This window comes from Antechinus flavipes, chromosome 4 (genome assembly GCF_016432865.1).
Source record: "Antechinus flavipes isolate AdamAnt ecotype Samford, QLD, Australia chromosome 4, AdamAnt_v2, whole genome shotgun sequence".
NCBI lineage: Eukaryota > Metazoa > Chordata > Mammalia > Dasyuromorphia > Dasyuridae > Antechinus > Antechinus flavipes.
Window position 1 is genome coordinate 199524837 of NC_067401.1, and position 21432 is coordinate 199546268.

Below are 21432 nucleotides of genomic sequence, written 5' to 3' on the forward strand. Positions count from 1 at the left end.
TACCCGCTGAAATGATATGCTCTTTCAGTGTTACCCTCTCTTAATACCTCTCTGTTGGGATTTCTTTACTAGAAACTTTACTTCTCTGTCAGACCTTGTCACTAAGGAATTCAGTCTTTCTATTCATGCATAGCAAAGGCTGACTTCCCAATGCCAATAATAAACTTCTTTTTATCAGTCTAGCTTTTCGGGTTTGTAAATTCCTTTATGAAGGACCTTTGTGCCACCAGAAGAGGGTTCCCACAATTCCCTACCCTGCACCGAATCCAAAAGGGATTTAGGGGAGCCAGACCGCTTCATTTGGTTCCCTGAACCCTGAACCTGCCACTAACCTCATCATTTAACTCCCTGACCATCAGGAATCCTAATCTCATCATTTTGGTTCCCTGACTCTAATCTCATCACACTGACTGTTTCTTATCTCCTGAAAGAAAAAAAAAATAGGGTGATCATCCTGATGCAAAAGTCCAGGCTCAAGAGTCATGGAAACAGAAGATATTGGTTGAAGTAATGGTGGTGTCTGCATCCAATGGGAATGTGACACTTATTATCTGTCCCTTGGATGCCTTCCTTTTCAGCTAGGCTGCCTGGCTTACCTGCCTGGCTTACCTGCCTATCAATGGCAGTTCTGTGATAGTGCAGATGGGCCTCTTCTCCATAGAGTTTGTTCATCTGAACGCCATCTGCAAGTGACTATGCTGGAAGCCCAGTTGGTGGTCTGGAAGATGGTGCTATTCCTAGGACTCTTTGTCTTACCTGCATGTCAGTGGCAGTTGGTTGAGAAGAAAGGAATTAGTAAAGGAAATGGGCCTTGAAGACTTCTCTTCCCCTAGCTCCTCCCAACACCTTTATCTCTGGACATTACCTGAGAGAGAATGAAACTTCTTCAGCTTTCCATTATTTAGAGTTTGCTAACCAGCCTAATGAACAGTTCAAGTTCCAGGTCCTAGAATCTCAATATTGGAAGGTGACCTTCTAATCCGATGCTTGCCTGAAAAAAAAAGTTTCTATTTTGCAATATACCTGACAATTGGTCTTTAGGTTGGAGAGCTCTAATTATTGGGGATCCACAACACCCTAAGCAACCCCAGTCCAATTTGGAAAGTTTTAGTAAGTTTTTCTTAACATGAAACTGAAATCTTCCTCTCTACAAGTTCTATACATTGTTCCTAGTTCTACACATTGTGATCAAGCAGAGTAAATCTAACATTTCTTCTACATGACTGCCCTTCAAATATCTGGAGACAGCTATGGTGTCTACCTTTCTAGGAGCCTTTTATTCAAGCTAAACTTATCTCCCATTCCCTGATTCTCCAGTGATATGAATCCTAGTGCCCTCCTCTCCATACCTCCTGCTGGCCAATGTCTTTCCTAAACTGTAGTGCCCAGAATTGACCAAGGGCACAACATAATGCAAATGTCACCTTAGCCCTTTGGTTTTTCTTTCCCTGTTCCTTTGAATAAGAGGTTTGTAGTTAAAGGGGCAGGAGTGCAAACTTAAATCTATGCTTATTACTTGTCCTTAACGTTTCTGATGGTACAAGGAGGTTTAATAGGAAACCAGAAGAAATTATTCATTTGATAAGCAGTTATTAAGTGTCTCCTCTAAATAGAATACAGTGCTGGACACTAGCCAGGTAAAAACTGTAGAGCTAAACCTATGCTCATGGAGCTTAGAGTTTTGTAGGGAAGAATAAGACATATACACAGACTATAACGCATGTTGGAATATGATGTGTATGAGATATACATACATGTATAGGAGGAGTGAGCCTGCTTGAAAGGGAAATACAGGGAAGTAGAATAGGATAAAATTTCCAATGACAGACATAGTGAAGAGGGTTCAATTTTTCTGGGAATTCTAGTCTATGTAAATGACAGCAAGACACATATAGATATTCATCAGAAATAAGCAGAAGCTATGGAGTGGAGAGAGAACCAGTCTTGAAGTTCAAGTCTCATCCCTGATATGTGTAGTGTTACTCTGGTCAAAGTCACTCAACACCTTCCTATTCTAGGCAACGGTCTAAGCCTATAATTAGAAGAAATGGTGCTGATTTGCAGTGATAAAGGGATTTTTCCACATCTAGGAGTTCCTTGTACTAATACAATCATAGGCCCAGTCCTTGACCTATAGAATAAAACTATTAATTGTTTTGCATGACTTCCTTTCAGAAATCTGAAGACAGTTACTAGGTTAGCTCCCAGTCAAATATTCTCCTAAATATCCTTCAGACTAACGTCTCTGTCTCTCTGTGTCTTTATCTCTCTGTGGGTCTGTCTGTCTGCCTTTCAGTCAGTCTGTCTGTCTATCACACACACATACACATAGGGTAATAAGTCTTAGTAGTTTTAAGCTATTAAAGCTTAAAGCCTTGAACATGTTTGTTTAATAAGTTGGGAGATTTTTTTTTCAGTAGATAATAGAGAAGTACGAATTTTAAAAAAATGAGATTTGATTTGATTTATTAGGGGAATGGGGGGAATAATGGGATAAGAGGCTTTTGGATTTTAAATATGCTGTTATTATAAAGATTTGGCTGAAAGCACAAGATGGGAAAGAGGGTTGGAGGGGGTGGAGAGCTAGGTTTCAATGAACTCTGACAAAGTAAGCACGCAGATTCATTCATACTTGCGCCCCCAATCCCCTAGCTTTGAAGTAATGTCCCGGCGGAGGGCGCTTGTGGAGAAGACGCAGAGACTCCGCGGCTCCTGGTCCGGTTCCCCACTTTCCCGGTGCACCCGGCCAGAGTCAGGTCGGAGGTGAAGGGTCCCCGCTGCGACTCTGCCTCTCAGCTTCGGGGCCCCTCCATCCAAGGGGAGCCCCACCCCGGATCGACCCGCCCCCAGCTCCTCCCTGACGGGAGGGGGTTGGGGGGCGGCTCTAGCCCGGCTCCTCCTCCCCCGGGTGCGGGCCCCTAGAGCTCCCCGGGCCAGCTCCGATCTGCTCCTTTCTCAGTACAGCGGTGCCTCAGGTGGCGGACATGCTTCGGTCCTGACCCGCCCGCCATGGCCAGTCCCCCAGCCCCGCTCCGATTCACCCTCCTTCTGCTGGGCACGGTGGGCAGGGCCGGCCCCCACCCTCAGGTATGACCCCCTGGGGATCTGGGGGAGGGAGGTCAAACGCTGGAAACCACCCGTACACTCCGGACTCGTTGGCCCCAGTCCCGTCCCACCACATCCCCCTCTCTCTTCCCCAAGCTTCCTTCTTCTTCTCCCCATCCCAGGGAAGACGCGGACTCTACTCTCTGTATCCCCAGACATCGCAAGAGCGAGTTGGGGGCCGGGAGGGGGGAAATGTTTAAGATGCGGGGAGACCAGCGCACAAGGCAAACTCTGGAACCAAAACAGACCTTTAGACTTTAGGGACTGAGATAGAGACGCAAAACGGGGAAATGGGAAGTGGGGGGTTATCTGCCAAGCCCTTTATTTCGGGAATAACGGGTGCCGTGAATCCAGGAGCAGTAACTCGAGGGGAAGGTGTGCTAGAGTTGGAGGTTCTTGCTCCCCACCACCCTTGCAGTAACTCCTTATCCTTGCCTCAAGCTCCTACGCACCCCCTGTCCAGCAGCCACACTCTCCGACTGCCTTGACTTAGAACTCAGTCCCACACCATCTCCTCACTCTTTCGGGCTCTTTCCTAGTTCACTGGACTCCCCTTCTTTCCCAGACATCGGCGGGTTGGACAGAGCCCCAAGAACACACACCTCCACTAGATCCCCAGGCTAGCAGACTCTCTCGGTACACTGGCTTTTTCTTTCCCCTTCAATCCGCCCCCCCTCCCCCATCTCCACCCCAAACCTTCTCTTTCTTCTCGATGCCTTTCTCTAAACCTACCTTCAGTCCTTCAATACTCTTACTCAGACTTCCTTCTCTCAAACCTGCTGTTTTCCTGGATTTTAGCTGCAGGGGATGGAGACCTATCAGTTTCCAAGTCCTCTCACTTTTCTCCCATTTTCTGACACTACCCACTTCTGTTCTTTCCTGTTCCCTCCTCACTTTACATTTTCTCTTCCACTTTTCCTCTCCTGGTTTCTGCTTTCACCTCCGTTTTTCTAGTAAATTTTCCAAAGCTTTAATTTTGGAGCTCAAGGAAAACTGGAGGGGAGGTGGGGGAGAGACAGGGCACCTTCAGAACCTTTCCTCTGCTCCTCCTCCTATGCCTGCCCTTCATCTTTCAGACTTTGACTCAGAGGACACAACCTTAGAGTCTCTAGCCCCTTTTCTGATGACTGAAGTGATGGGCATTCTTGCTGCTTCTCCCCCTATCTTATCTCTGTCCTCAGTCACCTTTGTCTCTCACTTCTGCACCTCCAGGGCTCTTTGGCTTTACCTCAGCACCTCCTTCCCTATCTTCTAGTCCAATTTTTGAGACTCAGAGCCTCTGCAGCAAATCATGCAGAGAGGCCCCAGTGTCCCTTCTTATTCAGGCTCTCCCATCACACAGTATTCACTTCATTCTTCTCTCTTGTCAGAGCTTCTCTCTGTGTGTGTCTGTCTGTGTGTCTGTCTTTGGGTGTCTGTCTCTCTCCTATCCTCCAGTCTCCCTATTCATGACCTTGCTGGTAAAAGGTCTTAACACCCAGTCATGACTTATCTCTTTATCTACCTCCTCCTTTATCTTTTCCTCCAAAGAGTAACTGCTGTGGAGTAAGGGGAAAGGGATATGTTTACCAAGTGCTTTTTTGGGAAGCAGATAAGGTGCTGGCTTTGATCATCCTAGTTCTGTTGTCATAGACCTAATCCTTTTCTTCATTGCATCCTTAGAGAATTCTAATATTTGGAGTGAGAGTAGGAGAATTTAAACCTTTCTATAATCTCCTCGGGGCCCATATGGCTTTGTCTTCAGACTTGGAGATGGGGAAGTCCAGGCCCTGGCTGAGAAAACACAAGGTGCCTACCAGATGTGGTAAATCAGATGTGCTTCATAGCAAAGAAAATGAATAAATTTCCTGTTCTATGAGCTTCCTATTAGAGATTCCCCCTTCTTCCCTTGTCCCCTTCCTATCAATCTGATTCCTGCTTCTGGACACTCCAGGTCTAAGATTCTCTTTTTCCAACCTTCTTATAAGCGGAACTACCTTTCCCCATATCTGACAGTCAGCCAGGCTGCCCCATTGGCTGGTGTTTTCAGGGATAGGAAGCAAGCCAGACCTGGTAGACTCTACCTTTTCTGGGCATGAATGGTGTATTTGCCAGTAAGATACAGAGGCTTGCCAGATTATTTTAGACCGAATCTATTCATGTCTCCAACCTCATCTTCCCTGAAGCATATGGGACTAAGAATAAAACCACTATTGGAAGGGAAGGGGGATAATTTGTTTACTATTCTTGCTCTCCCAATAAAAGTTTATAGATAGGGCATGAATTTCTTGGATGGGAATAAGTGAAGTGAGAAAAGAAATCCTACCTACATGGTCTTCTTTAACTATAGTGGAGGGTAGAATGCCCTCTCCCACACATAGCCATCTTCCCTTCTGAAGTATCAAACAACCCATCCTCATATGTATCCTTTGCTCAGAAATAGCAAATCTCTTCTCCCTTTCCCCCCAACCAATTGACTTGTTTTCTTCTCCTAGACATTTTAGACATGAGATCTATTGCTTTGTGGATTAGACTAGACTTGTTACCCTGAAATGATGAGTAACGGGAGCTCCAAAAGAGGTTGGTGACTGCAGATGATCTTAAAAAAAGAGATTCTAATGGAGACCACTTGAGCTCTGAGGTTATACCTAGAGTAAGTTGGTAGTCTACTACTTTTTGTCTCTAGTCAGTTCTGAACTAATGGGAAAGGGATTAAGATAAATAGAAGAATAGAAGAAGTTTTGACTCTATAAATGCACAACATATACCATTACTAAATAATTTTCATTCTGAGGTAAATAAGGTCAGAAGAATTCATTCCTCTTTTCCCCTTTCATTCCCTCTCCACCAAAAATTATTTCCTTCTCATCTGAATTAATGCCACTTTATGCTCTCATACTGTGCTTTGATGTTATACCTGATATTATAGTTATTTGTTTACACACCATTGTTCCCCTGACAAACATTTAGCTAGGCAAGGACAGGGTCTTCAATAACAAGAAATAAACATCTATTAATTACTTACTATGTGCAAGTAATTACCTATTATGTACAAAATGGAAGAAGGCTGGATGGAGAATAGTCAAGTTTGGCAGGGAGTAATGTGAGATTAAAATGGGAAAGGCAGATCAGAGCCAGATGTTGTGTGGGGCCTTGAATGCCAGAATCAGTAGTTTATACTTTAATCAGCAAACAATTGAGAGTCACTGAGATTTTTGAGGAAAGGAGTAGAGTGCTCAGAACAGGAAAATAATGGCAATGATGTGAAGGATTGGTTGGGAAGGGAACTTTTGGCCATAAGGATCTGAACTAGGACTAGCAAGGAGAAGTTGAAGGCAGCAGAGTTGAGGTAGAATTGGGAAGAGTCCATTATCTATAATGTCTCTGAGGTTACCAGCTTAGGTGAGTGGAAAGATAATAGGATAGAAATAAAGAAGTTAAAAGAAGAAACAGGTTTCTGTTCTTTGGTGGAAAGAAGACAAAGTTCTGCCCCTGAAATTCCTCATATGACTTTGGACAAGCCAAAATCTCTCTGGACCTCATTTTTTAATTAAGGGTTTTTGAGGTCCCTTCCAGTTTAAAATTTGTGGTGCTATGGTCCTGTAAGTTTATTTTTGGAGAGGTTGAATTATAGATGTTAAAGGGTACTCAAGGTGGAAACACCTAGTGAAGAGTTAAAAATTCAGGATTAGCACTCTGGAGGAGAGGTGAGGCAAAGATATAGTCTTGGGAACCATCAACATAGAGATATCATTTGAGCCATGAAAATGAATTAGATAAAAAATAGGGAGACTATGTAGAGAGAATCTAGGGCAATGGCTAGAGCATTGCAGGGGTAATCCCATCTAAGGAATAGGAAGAAATCACTTTCTTGCAAAGGAGAAAGAGAAATGTCACAGTAGTTGAGTCTCAAAAAAGAGAATCAATATTGTTAGTGCTGAAAGGAAGTCGATGAGAGGATAGAAAAAGACACTAGTTAAGGAGGTGGTTTATGACCTTGTAGAGAGTTCAGTAGAGTGGTAGAACTATAAGCCATACTGTAAGTGATTGAGGTATGATTGGATGGTGAAACAGTGAAGACAAGAGTAGGACCAGGAAAAGGAAGGAGAGATGAGGGACAATAATCTCAAGGGAGAGTGAAGTGAAAATAAGGTAGAGGAGACTTAAACATTTTTTAAACTAAGGGAAAATTGTGAGAGAAAGAGAAAAGGGAGATAGGAGAAAGGAATAGGAAGAAGTGGAAAAGAGTAATGGAGTAAGTCGGGGGAAAAAAGGAAAGGAAGAAGACAAAAGGAATCAGAAAAGGAAGAGGAAGAAGGAAATAGGAGAAAGACAGATGAGAGGAGGAGGAGAAAGAAAGAAAAAGAAGAGAGAGAATAGAGCAAGGGAGCCCACAGAAAGAAGAAAGACTATTAAAGAAGAAAAGGGAGAGAGAAGGAGAAAGATTTAAAGATTCATAAGAGAGGAAATATCTAATGTAGCCAAGTCATGCTAGAGGTTTAGTCATTAAAGATATAGGGTTATCCTAGGGAAGGAAAGCTATTTACTAATCTGAGCAGCAAAGGATGAATGAGGAATAAAAGAGGAGAATTGAACGAATTCATTTTGTTGTTTAGTTTTTTCAGACTCTTTGTGACTCCATTTGGAGTTTTCTTGCCAAAGATACAGGAGTGGTTTGCCATTTCCTTTTCCAGTTCATTTTACAGCTGAGGAAACTGTGGTAGATAGGATTAAGTGACTTGCCTGGAGTCACATGATTAGTAAACATCTGAGGCCAGATGTGACTTAAGGTTTTCCTACCTCCATGTCCAGCTCACTATCCACTACACTACCTAGCTGTCCATACTCATATCAGTTGATCTCAATCTTCTGGGTAAAATAGGAAGTAAAATCACTTTTCAAATTTCAAGTCAGGAAGTCAGAGACAGAGTTGGGGATCTGAAGAGATTCAGCATTTGGAATTTGCCTCTGGGAATATTCTAGTCAATAAGAAATGAGTAAAAGAATCACTATGAAGTGATAAGAACCCAGTTGAGATTGAAAAACACTGAGCTGTAGGTGACTCAGTCAAAACAGTTTTAGGATTTGTTCTACTACTGGAGAATAGTATTGGACAACACAGATAGTGGAAGCTACCCTGGACTGTGTGTTAGCTCAAGGTGGAGGGAAATGCAAAGGCAAGGAACTCTACTTTGGAAGAGAAAGCATTACTGAAATATCTGGGTTGGTAGAAAAGTAACACCAAAGCAGACTAAATAATCTCAAAGAACAAGGTGGCATTTAAGGATAAAAGGTCATTATGAAGATGAAAAACAGTCATGAGAGGAGTCAGGGGAAATATACAAAAAATATATAAAAGAAAAAAGAATTTGGAGAAGTTGAAGACTGTGATCAGCAAAAGGAATTAGCATCCTGGAAGGGAGACAGTTTTGAGGGATATTAAAATTTAAGGTGTGACCACTGCAGAAGGGTAAGTTTGGTATATCATTCACTTTTGCGTCTTCTACAATGCTTCAGTGTTCTGCCAGCGAGAGCAGGCAGACAATTATCCCTTCCACATTTTAACTTTCCCTATTGAGGAGTTTCAATATATAGGAAATCAGTCTAAAAAATTAAATGGAAACCTTTTGGGAGTTTTGCAGAAGCCAGAAATGATATACAAAGACCAGTAAATGTCACAGAAAAGGCTTAGAAACTCAGAAATGCATAATATATATAATATTGTTTAATATCAACATATTTTGCCAAGCTTCTCTGATATGAAGGGAAAAACAAAAAGTTCTGCATAGATTTTTTCAGATCAAGGAGGTACAAAGGGGTGGAAGAGGGTGTTCTGTTTCTAACCCCCACCATGTGGAAAGAGTTAACCAAATATTGGGTATCTACTGTGAGCTAAAAGCTGACAGAGATGCAGAGATTAAGTAAAACATGGTCACTGTCCTTAAGCAGTTCTTGATCTAGAGAAGTGTCTGAGAACAGATACTATATTTCCATCTCTATCTTGGTTAAGTGCTAAGGGATACGTAATCCAAAAACTTTTCTAGGTTTCAGAGGGTTTACAGACTAAGGAGAAGAAAAGGCTTAATAGTGCATTTGATCTCAGCCTTAAAAGATAGGTGGGATCTTTAAAAGGTGGAGATAAAAGGTTGTAAGGATTCCAGGTAGAGAGAACCTAAGAAAAGGCACAGGGGCAATCAAAATATTGCCAGATACTTATGGAAGAATGGTGGGGTCTATTTTCTATTGTGTTAGCACATATGACCTTTTCATTTTAAATTTCACTTGGGAGGGGGTAGCTAGGTGGTGCAGTGGATAGAGCACCAGCCCTGAAGTCAGGAGGATCCAAGTTCAAATTTGACCTCAGACACTTGATATTTCCTAGCTGTGTGACCTTGGGCAAGTCATTTAACTCTAATTGCCTCAAGGGGAAAAAAGTAAATTTCCGATGGGAAAACTGAGGCCCAGAGGTTAATGATTTGCCTGAAGTCATATAAACTGGAGACAGATCTGGGGGTTAGGAGAGAGGTGTGGGTAAAAGGAATTAGAAATTAGATCTCTTAAGGCCTGACATAGTATTTTTTCCTTTCTGCTTTTTAAAATCTTATCTTTATTATCTTTTATTTTTATTTCACCTTCATGAGATTCCTCATTTCTCTACTCTTTCCCCTCTTTACCCAAACCAACTCTTGTAACAGAGATTTTAAAAAAAGGAATGAGGGAAGCACTTCAGCAAAAGCATCCTGGCAATCAGCCAGCTTATATTTATTAAGCACCTGCTATGTGTCAGGAACTATGATAAATTCTGGGGAAACAAAGGTTAAAAAAAAGAACAAACCATTCCTTGCTCTCAAGGGGATCACATGCACTGTACACCCAGACAAGGTACATAGAGGATAAATATGGACTGTTGTTGTTGTTTGTCCTTCCTTCTTGAAGAAACATCAGGGAGATGATGCCATAATACACATAGGAATTAGGTTTAAGTGAGGGAGGTCTGTGCAGAGTCACCAGATTCACTTTCACCTTTGGAGCCATCTGGGTCCAGTGGCAAGATATAGATCCGGATGACTGAAGTTGGCCCTGGATGCAGTGAGAGACCTTGGTCCTTTTAAGCTAATCTCTTAAGGAGGATGCTAACATTAAGGTGGATTGGTGACCCAAACACTAACAAGTCTGACAGTCTAGTCAACATCCCACACCCAAGTCCATCACCTTAGCACAAACAGGAGGAGGAGCTACCTTCTTTTCATTCTTTGGGGAATCCAACTTGGTCATTATGATTAACCAGTTTCAAGTTTTGTTCTTTCTGTTTACATTGTAATTCATTTTTTATACTGTTTCCCAGGGTCGGCTTATTTTACCCTCAATTAGTTTATACAGATCTTCCCCTATGTTTCTGTGAATTCTAGATAGTTACCATTTCCTGTACTTGCAGTTAACCTAAAGAATTTTACAGTAAGAGTAGTCTCTGTCAGGCAGAGGTCTACTTGATGTCAAGAGGGTCTGCTTGAAGAGTCAGAGCTTATCACAAGATTGTTCCTTCTCAGTATCTAATTGCCCATTCTTCTGTCCTTTAAACCTCTTCCCCGGGCCCTGAAGCTAAACTAGCATACTGGGTATAAGGAATAGAGGTATAACTGGAAATTTTTGTGCCTGGGATGAAGATCATAAATTGTGGCTACAGCAAGTAGCCCCACATTCATTTTAGTAGAAGGCAGGAAGAATTAAAGAGGAAACCATCCTGTGGAACATCCTGGGAAATTCTAGGGAGTGACCACTGTCAGGGAGGCTATAGGTAGGGCTGGATGGAGTAGGATAGAACTGGGTGGAACTGGAGAAGAGGAGATGTAACTCAGTGGTAGAAGTCCCTGGCATCTCCAAATGTGAAAGACCAGTAGGGAAAATTAGTTACCTATCTTAGTTATGGCTCTGGGGTATCAAAAGTTTAAGAGCGTTGTAATTAATGAGATATTTGCTCCAGGATTCAAAGGTAAAGAAACTCTTGAAATATTGTTCAGAGGAGACAAGGAATATAGACAGATATCTGTATCTGTTATCTATTTATATCTAAATATCTATATTTTATCTATCTTTATTAATCTCTATTAATATCTAGGTATCAATATCTATTACCTATATCTTTCTCTACCTATCATTATCTATCTTCCTGTCTATCTGTCTGTCTGTCTATCTGTCTATAGCTCTCTTTTTATAGATAATTTCCTGGAAGATACTTGACACATTTCTGCCTCATCTCCTTTGGGCAGGGAATTGTTTTCCTCTTCCTCTTGTCAATCAGAGAAGGCTTTCTAAAATAGGCCACTTGGGCCCTGGTCTTTGCTGTTTAGAGGACCAAGGATATACTTCCCTCTAACTCCATTCCAGGAAACTTATTTAAGAAGGTATTGCATGAATCTGTTTTAGTGTAGTTGCTGGGCCAAAACTGGAGCTAAAACAGCTTTCTAACCCTGGCTCTCTGCCCTAAGGAAAATGTTAGCTTTCCCTTGGATGGGGAACTAACTCTGATGGATGACAGTGGGTTTGGGGTAAACAAGACTATACTGCAAAGATGAGGGTGGATACTGCAGAAAGAGTGCTGGGTTCTGATTCAGGGGATCTGAGTTCTAATCTGGACTGTGTATCTGTATGACTTCGGACAAGTCATCTTATGTCTCCAGGTTTGTTTTTTCATTTGTGAAACAAGGGAATAGGACTGTATTTCTAAGATCCCTTCTAAGTATTGGTGTAGTGTAACTCTGATGTGGTGAGCCTAACTTTATTACCCTTCCCAAGGTTATTAGTAGTTATTTTATTTTTATTTTATTTTTTTTTCCCTGAGGCAATTGGGGTTAAGTGACTTGCCCAGGGACACATAGCTAAGAAGTGTTAAGTGTCTGAGATCAGATTCGAACTCAGTTCCTCTTGATTTCAGGGCTGGTACTCTATCCTCTGTGCCTCCTAGCTGCCCTTGGTTATTAGTATTTTTACAAAAATTAACAAATCTGAGCATTAAAACAAAGGACTTCTGATTGAAAATTTTTAGGCATCAGGAAAGGTGGATGTGTTGCTTTTGCAGAGTGAAGGGTCTCCTGAAATCTTAACAGTCTGGACAAATTCCTGTTCTTTCTATAAATCAGAGGATTTAGAGCTAGAAAGAACTTCTCATTTTACAAAAGAGGAAACTAAGGTCCAGAGTTTAAGGGACTTGAACAAAGATATACTGAGAGAAAAAGAGTTAGAGATAGGATTTGAAGCCAGGTCAGATTTTTGAAAAGAGGAAACTAGATGCCTCCTTCCCCCTCGCCCCCCACCCCCCCCCACAAAAAAAAAACATATCTCTTGATCTCCTCTTTTATCATTTCCTCTCTCATTCTCTCAATCCCTGAGAGCATAAGTCTGATGGACACTCCCTTTCTTCCTTCTCTTCATCTCTCTTTACCCACTATGAATCAGTAGGCTCAGGTTTGGGGAAATAGACCTACCACTGGGGCATCAGAATATCTGGGTATCTACTGCTTGGATGTTTACCAAATATGTTGTAGAAAGAATTTGACTAAGATCTTTGTGTTTTTCTGGCAAGAGAAATACTTTATTCTGCCTCTTCAGGTCTCCCTGGTCTTAGCCTCCAACTGCTTGGAGCAATCCAAAGGACACATTCAATTCTATCTGCTTATAAGTCTCACTTCTAAAAAAAATAAAATTAAATAAAAGGTGGGAACTAGTCTTACTTTTCAGGAGCTCAGGCTGGCAACCCTGGCTGTAAGGTGCACTGAACACAGACTTCCTTCCTCCCAAGTAAAACCTTCCTGTGGTTGGAGAAAAGTATTAAAAAGACTTAGAGAAAGAACACTGTGTCTTCTGGTCTTTATTAGTTTCAAGCTAAGATGCTGAGATGCACCCCATGGCAAGAGCAGATACAGCAAGCAGAAAGCAACAAGTAAAGCAATCCTCTTGAGCTATCTCTTTGATTAGGGGAAATTTGTTATAGAAGGGCATTATGAATTGAGTCTACATACCAAAAATATTGGTTCTATCGCCTGAAAAAATCTTCGTTCTTCTTAACATTACCTTAGCAACTTCTACATGGATAGAGATTTAGCAGCTGATTAGGTGTGGAGATATGAGGTGGGGGAGATTTCATGGATGGATTTCAGGTAAAGAAGCTTAGTGTGAGACAATGACATTTTCCCCTACAGATATAGAAAAAATTGAAGGAGGGACAGATTTAGGGCTAGACTAATGAGTTATTTTGGACATGTTATGTATTTAATATTTTAATAAATATTCAGATGGAGAGCTTCCTAAAATAACACTTTAACCATGCCATCCCCCTCCTCAGGAACATACCCTAAGCAGTGAATTCAAGGCCTTCCACAAGCTGAGTACAGATTATATTTCTAACCATTTAATTAATGATGCATTTTACAATGCCTTATTATTGCGAAGTACCATTGTCTCATTAGATCTTTACACTCCCTAGAGATCAAAGCTTCTTAAATTGTGGGTCATGACTCCATGTGGAGTCTTATAACTGAATGTGGAGGTCAAGAAATAATGATGTATTATCAGTAAATGTTTGATTAATATATCTATTTTATATATCTATATATCCGGGGTCACATAAAAATTTCTCAGGTGAAAAGGGTTGTGAATGGAAAAAGTTTTGGAATCCCTGCTATGGACAACCAGTCCTAAAAACTTGTTTTCTTGGGTTCCTAACAAAAGATAATTTATATAAAGTGCATTTGCAATCTTGTAGTGTTACATAAATAGCAATTGCTAGGTGATCGAGAAGCCAGATATCCCAGAAGGGAGGAAGAGATAGAACCTGGCTAGTTCTCCAGATGTCCACTGGAGAGAGTTCAATATGGTGGTTCTTCCCTAGCAATATTAGAATGAGAGCCCCCTGAGAGCTGGATTATACCTCTCCCAAGAATCCCAAGAATCATAGGTTTTGAGCCACCTCAGTGGCTGTGTGATCCAACTCCCTAATTTTGTAGATGAGGTGACTGAAGCCCAGAAAAGTTAGGCAGCAAGGTGCAGAATCCAGGGGTAGAACCTTTAGTTCAATTGCTATTTATTTAGAAAGTACTTACTAGTTACAAAGCACAGTGTTGGATGGAATCCAAATCTATAGTCAAATTCTACTTGGGTGGGATGGGAAAAGATGAAAAAGAAGAAATATTTATTAAGAACCTACTATGTGTCTGGCCTGTTCAAAGTATTTTGCAAATATCTCAACAAATACCTCTTAGGATCATTAATATGGCCCTTAAAAAAGTGCAAGGCTATATGAGGTTAGCAACAAAACAAACAAACAAAAACCACTATTGCGTGGGAGAATCAGGGAAGGCTTCATGGGGGTAAAAGGCACCTGAGCTGAACCTTAAAGGAACATAAGTATTCTTCAAGTCAGAAATGGAGAGGGAAGGGTAATCTGGGTATTTCCAAGAAAAGGTGTAGAGTACAGGGAGATGGAATATTGAGGGCATTCCATGAAGGCAGGAACTTGTGGCTGCTCTTCCCCTTAAATTCCATCAGCCTTTGACAAGATAGGCAGTTATAACAGACACATTAAGTCCTTACTTAGATGAACATAGCAATGATGTGGGGAAGGGGGAGGGGAGAAGAGGCAAATCTGGGAGGTCTGCCAGTAATAGGGTTGGGTGAAGGGACATTGAAGCCTGGGAAGTTAATCTGTTCTGAAGAGCCCTCCACTCTAGAGAACTAGTCAGCTGCCTGTCCCTGGAAGAGGCTGATAAAACCTTTTAGCCTCCAGGTCACCTGCCTTATCGAGTGACTGGTGAATAGGGAAAAGGCAGGTGGGGCAGTTATAAGAGAAGGATTAGGCAATGGGCCATTGGTCTTCATTATTTGCACACAGCTCTAGGCTAGGCACTAAGGGAGAAAAGAAAGAAAGGAGAAGACAGAGTTTCTGTGCCCTGGGAGCTCCCAGGCTGGTGGGAAATGCCAAAGGCTGCATAAAAATAAATGATACAATCACATTTGCTTCAAAGAGCCCAAGAAAAAGCCCAATTAGGCACTGGGAAAGTTAATTTAGTCTTCCTGGGCTTCAGCCTCCTCATCTACAAAATTAGGAAGCTGGATCAGAGAGCCTCTGAGGCGGCTCAAAATCTATGACTAAGGATTTTAATTTGATGGGAGAGACATAATATGGGGCTTTTCTTGGTGGCTGTGAGAGGGATCATCCTAAACTTTTTCCGGGGAATACCCTGGGTTTCTCATCCTCCTCTTCTACTGTAGCTTTCAGAGGTGACTTCTGTTTGGTTCCTCTAAGTGATCTCAGTTATCTCACATACATCAGGAGTGCTACCTGAAGATGTAATTTTGGTAGGGGTTTGATGGGGCCAGGATGTAAAGGATCACACTAGGACTGTCAGTTATAAGGAGCCTTGTTCTCTCTGATCAGTAAAGTAGAGGAAGGATTGGGATGAGGGAGTGGAGATGTTGGCTCAGGTGGGCTGGGCTGGGAAGGGCAAATGAAGGAAGAGGAAGATGGGATTTTTGGCTTCCTGGGAACATGAGAGCTAGAGCTGACCCTAAGAAAAATAGTAGCATGATATGGGGTCAGAGAACCTGGCTTCAAATGTTCCCTCTGTTACTTACCACTTATGTGACTCATCACTTAATTCTCTGGGACTTAGTTTCCCCATTTGCTAAATGAATCTATGATCGTAAGCAAAAGGGATAAAGTAAGGAAACTATGTTTTTTTTAATTGGATAACAAATTTGGCAGGCATTTTATTTATTCATGGCCTTCAGAGTTCCTCCTGGGACTACACACACATTTATTCAAGATTCAAATACAATGAACATTTATTAAATTTCTAAGGACAACTGGTATTTATATAGCACTCTACGGTTTGCAAAGCATTGGGTCTTCAGATCATTTTCTCATTTGGGTCTCACAATGACCCTCCTGAAGCAGGTAGCATTTGATTGTTGTTATTATTTGTCCTTTGTTCTGGAAGAGGGCCATGACATCAGGGAGGTGATGCTGTGACATGCAAGTGCATCAAATTGACTTGAGAGAGGGCTGTGCAAGATCACCTGCCTTACTTTCTCCACTGGGACTTGCCCATGATCACAAAGCTAGTATCAGAAACAAGATAGGAATCTATTTCTTTAAGATTCTAGAGCCAGAATTCTTCCGTCTATTATGAATCTCTCTTGATAACAATAACAAGCATAAAGATAACTAGATAACCTTAGTGGTTACCCTTAAGAGTTTTAAAAACATTTTACATTTGTCACTTCTTTTCATTTCTACATTATTTCATGCCTAGTATGTTTCTGAGAAACATCTGGTAGACAAATTGGACTGTAATAGAGAGTACCCAAAGAGGAAGAATATAAAATAAGTCTTCAGTCTGAAGGGAATAGGAGACAGATGGTGGAGAGGTTTTATTATTAGGGAGGCTTTTGTGTTTTATCAATAGGGAGCCAGAGAAGGTTTTTGAGTGGTGGAGTGACATAGTCTGGTCTGTGTTTTAGGAATATCATTTTGGCCACTTATGGGGCAGATGGATGGGAAAGGGGAAAGCCTAGAGACCAATTAGGAGATTCTTACTCAAATAATGGCCTGAAATAATAAGAGTGATTGAAAGGTGAAAGTATTCATCTTGATGCACCTTTCTTGGTCTGTTTTCAAAGCAGTTAAATGATTTTATAACTACCCTTTATTGAGAAAATTCATCTTCACAGCTCTGTTGCCCATAGATGCCCACCCAGAATCTTGTTACCTGTCTTCTCTCACTTTAGGCTCTCACCTGGCCATTACGTTTCTACCATTTTTGCCCTCTATGACAGGACCTTATGTTCCTGGTCTCTTCTGATAAGCTAATTTATTCTGATGCCCATAGGGAGATAATGAGTTAATATGTCATCTCTCAGATGACATAATTATCAGGTATGAATGAAAAAAACAAAACAAAACAGAAAAAGGCATATCAGTCTCATCATTTTGGGGCAATTATATGTCACAGCCTTTTAAAAAAACACCTAAAAACACAAACAGTCCATTTAGAAGCATTTGCCGTGGACAATGAGTAGATATACAACCTTTTAATGGGCACCTTCCATATTGGGATACTTTAAAGAAAGATTTCTTGGGCAGTGGGGGAATTGCAGGCATGCAGGCACAGTGGTATGGAATAATTCTATTTCACATTTCTATAGACTTTGTTCAACTTTTAAGGTCTCCCTTAATACTGGTGCCTTTCCTTTGAGATGAATCCAATGATACTGTGTATTTCTTGTACATACATAGTTGTTCGTGTTGTCTTACCCATTAGAATTTTGGATGGCTTATGCCTTTCTTTGTATCCCCAATGCTTAGCATAGTGTGTGGAACATGGTAAACACTTAATAAATGGTTGGTGACAATTACTAAATTATTTGGTGAGTAACAGCCTCACATGCATCTTTGAGATTTTTCAAACTCAAAGTAGAAAGCACACAAGATCTGGATTCAAATTCTAGTCTGATCATTTCATGAAATCTCAGAACTGGAAGAGACTTTGGTGGCAACCCATATCTGAACAACAGCCTTCTCTACAACATCGCTTACAAGTGGTCACCCAGTCTTTAATTAAAGGCCTCAGAGTGAGTCTTACTACTTACATTGACTTGGACAAAGTACTTAGCATCTGGAGGCCTCCATTTCCTCATCTACAAAAATGGACTAAACTTTTAAAGTGCTTTCCAACTCTGGGTCTTATGAAAGATATTTTACAAATGAAACTGAAGCCCAAAAAAGTTCAGTGACTTGGGATTATAGGATTTAAAACTGGAAGGGACCTTAGTCATCATCTAATTGAACCCTTTTATTTTACATATGAAAAAACTGAAGGAAAGAAATAAGCATTTATTAAGTGCTTATTAGATACTATGCTAATCACTTTACAAATAATATCCCATTTGATCCTCACAACTTTGTATAGTTGGTTGACTTCGGGTTAGTAGGCATGGTTTTAAGTCCTGCTTTAGGCACTTTTTGACTGTATGACTGTGAGTAAATCCTATAATCTCTGAGTCTCAATTTTCTCTTCTGTATAATGGGAATAATACCTCCTTCACAGTACAAATCAGCACTTTTTTTGCACTTTATAGTTTAAAGAGTACCTAGAGCACTCTTTAACTGACTTTCTAAGGTCTTATCCAGTGTGAGTCAGAAGTCAAACTGGAATCCTGCTCTTCTTGACTTTAAGTCTGGCTCTCACTTCATTATGCCAAGCTGAATCTCATCACTTCTAACATTTGTTATTGTTATCTTCCTGTAGGTGCAATCCTTTTCAGAAACAATATATAAATGGAGGGAATACCGCCTGAAGTGTGAACAATCCATACAAGAGACCCCTCTCCCAGCCACAGGTGAGCGCTTTATTCTGTAGTCTCTGTCATTGAGAAGATAGACATTAATTTGACCTTCCTCCCACATTCTATCCCACTGCTGTCCCAATCATACTTTCCCCTTGTCCTGATACTATTCTACTAAACAGAGAAATAGAATCATAACATCTAGAGCAAGAAGGACCTTGGAGATCTAATTCAACTGTTTCTTTATAGAGATAAACACATTGGAGTGAGGAAGTGGTTTACCCAAGGTCACAAAGATAGTAAGTAGGATACTCAGGCTTGAAACTAGGTTTTTTGGGGCTCCAAATCTAGTGCTCTTTCTACCACATTATGCTGAATCTCAAAATCCACCACTCAGATCCAGAAATACCTCCTCCCCAAATCAGCATTTTTCCTGTTCCCCAACCCAACCTGTAAGTGGCCAATCTTTTTTTGCAACTTTTAACCTCTTTAAACACTTTGCACCTCTCCTACTTCCTTATCACTTATGATTTGTATTATAGTTATTTGAGTTTGTATTTTATCCCTTTACCAGACTAGAAACTCTTTTGGAGCAATGACTATGTCTTAATCTTCTTGGGGATCTTCCTCATCACTTGGTATAAGCAATTGTTCCTAGTAGGGACTCAGCAAATATTGGATAGATGGATAGATGGATAGATGAATGAATGAGAGGAAAGGCAGTGGAGCAAAATGGAAAACAATGAAGAACTAGATTTAAATCCTGACTCTTTTCCATATAACCTTTCTGTTGTCAGTTGTACCTCATTTTCCTCATCTGTAAAATGATAGGGTTGGACAAAATGAACTCCAAGATACCTTTCAGATCTGAATAAAAGAATGCATCAGGGAGCAGCTAGATAGTGCAGTGGATAGAGCACCAGTCCTGAAGTCAGAAGGACCTGAGTTCAAATCTGATCTCAGACTCTTAACATTTCCTAGCTGTGTGACCGTGGGCAAGTCACTTAACCCCAATTGCCTCAGCAAAATAAATAAATAAATAATAAAATAAAGGATGCGTTGGGGGACCTTAAGCAAAGGAATGAAATTATATAAACAGTATTCTAGGAAGATTACTGTGGCAGATTCATTCAGATTTAATAAGAACAGGATGGGAATCTTATTAAGAAGCTGCTCCTGAACTTCAGGCACAAGAAGATGAGAACCTGAAACATGAATTAGTATGATTTTTATTGTGAATCATAGATTTGGAAGGAATCTCAAATGTGAAGGGATTGGGATCAGATTGGGAGGAGAGCATAGATTGGGATAAGTGGGCACTGAAGTGAGGAGATCAGAAGAGAAGCAATGGTTGGCCATGAGCTATTCCTGACTATAGATATAGTAATGTCAGAGATGTCTGTTCCTGAGCACTGATGGAAGAGCTCAGGGAAATCCCCAGTTTGTAGGGAAGATCTTTTTATTCCCCTCAGAACCTTGGAAAATGAAGAGGTGAGCTTTCCATTTCTTTCTTCTTTAGAGATGAACAAAGGGTCCAGAACAAAAGAGGGACATAAAGTAGTGATGGAAGTAGCACTGACCTCACAGTCACAGAGAAGTTAGGGACAAGAATTCAAACTCAGAGCTCTTCTCCATTGGGTCAGCTGGATTGCTCTAATTTGTGCAAGAAGTTTGTGGGTGCAAAGGGAACATTGAACCTTTAAAAGATACCTTTCTTACTTCCATTTTCACCTAATCAGCTGTCTTCTCCATTCTCTCTATTCAGGAGGTATATTTTGCAACCGGACCTTTGATAGCTATGCCTGTTGGCCAGATGGACTTCCTGGAACCTATGTCAATGTCAGCTGTCCCTGGTACCTTCCCTGGGCCAGTAGTGGTAAGAACACTCCTGCCCCAGTACCTCCTGCTTTAGATGGGTTCCTGGATGTGGGATTGGGGTTGTGTGGATGGAAACTCAATATGCCAGTATAAACAGAGCCCAGAGATTCTCTATCCTACTGTCTTGAGCTAGGTAGTTGGACTATGCTACCCTATACTGCATCCCTAAATACTACTCATAATTCCCTCCTCCCCTTTCTGGATCTTTATGTATCTAGTACTGGTACCATTTGTGCAGCTTTTTAGCACTCACCAATTTCTATTCCTCTTTACAACAATCTAGCAAAACAAATAGAAAATGGCGAGATGCATTTTCCTTCCTCTCTCTCCTCTCCCCTTCCCACCTTCTACCATTTTCTTCTCTGTCCTATTCTTATCCTTCTTTCTCTCTCCCTTCCTTCCTCTTTCCCTTCCTTCCTCCTTCTCTTCTTCCCTCTCTATCCTTTCTATTACTCCTCAATCCCTCCTGTATTTTCCCATAGCCTTCTTCCTAGCTGTGTATCACCCATTCCCTTTTTCTCCCTATTTCCTACTCTTTGCTGAGTATTCAGCATGGAGTGACTTAATCTTTTCCCCTCTTTCCTTCCCCTTTCTTCACTAAGTGCTTGCATCATTAACAAGTCCTGGGAGGCAAGGCTTACCTGGGTAGCTGGGTTGATTATGTTTATGCCCTCATTTAGGAAGGGATCAGGACTTGTGATGATGATTTCCTGCTTTGTTGTGGTCTCCTATTTGACCTGATACCCCTTCTATTCCTTCTCTATTTCCTATCTACACTGACTTTCTTTCTCTCTCTCCAACACTCACCCAAATACACACACATACATATATATCACACACACACACTAGTTCATTGAGGTTCTGTTTTTAATCTGTTATTGTCAAGTGACTTATTTGATGATTCACCAGGCTTCAATCAAGGTAGGCTGAAGGAAACCTCGGACCCCTGAGATTGGCCAGCACAGTATTGTAGCATGTACCAGAGCAGAAGCTCCCTGAGCTTTGATGGGAGAAGACAAAAGACATGAGGGCACATTCTGGTTGCAGTGTAGTGCATCTGGAGTCAAAGGATCCCATATCTACCACTTATTAGCTAGATGGCCTTGTGTTTATCATCTTATCACTTTGGAC

At 41.1% G+C, this 21432-nt stretch overlaps 1 protein-coding gene across 1 annotated transcript in view; it reads left to right on the forward strand.

The window, feature by feature from the left end:
* The first annotated feature begins 2943 nt into the window (after window positions 1–2943).
* Window positions 2944–21432, forward strand: part of GLP1R (glucagon like peptide 1 receptor) — a 73860-nt gene continuing 55371 nt past the window's right edge. Inside the window, exons 1-3 of the mRNA XM_051996877.1 lie at window positions 2944–3087; window positions 18387–18477; window positions 20189–20299. Coding sequence (XP_051852837.1) covers window positions 3010–3087; window positions 18387–18477; window positions 20189–20299 — 280 coding nt within the window. The 5' untranslated portion in view covers window positions 2944–3009. The remainder of the gene's footprint in view (window positions 3088–18386; window positions 18478–20188; window positions 20300–21432) is intronic.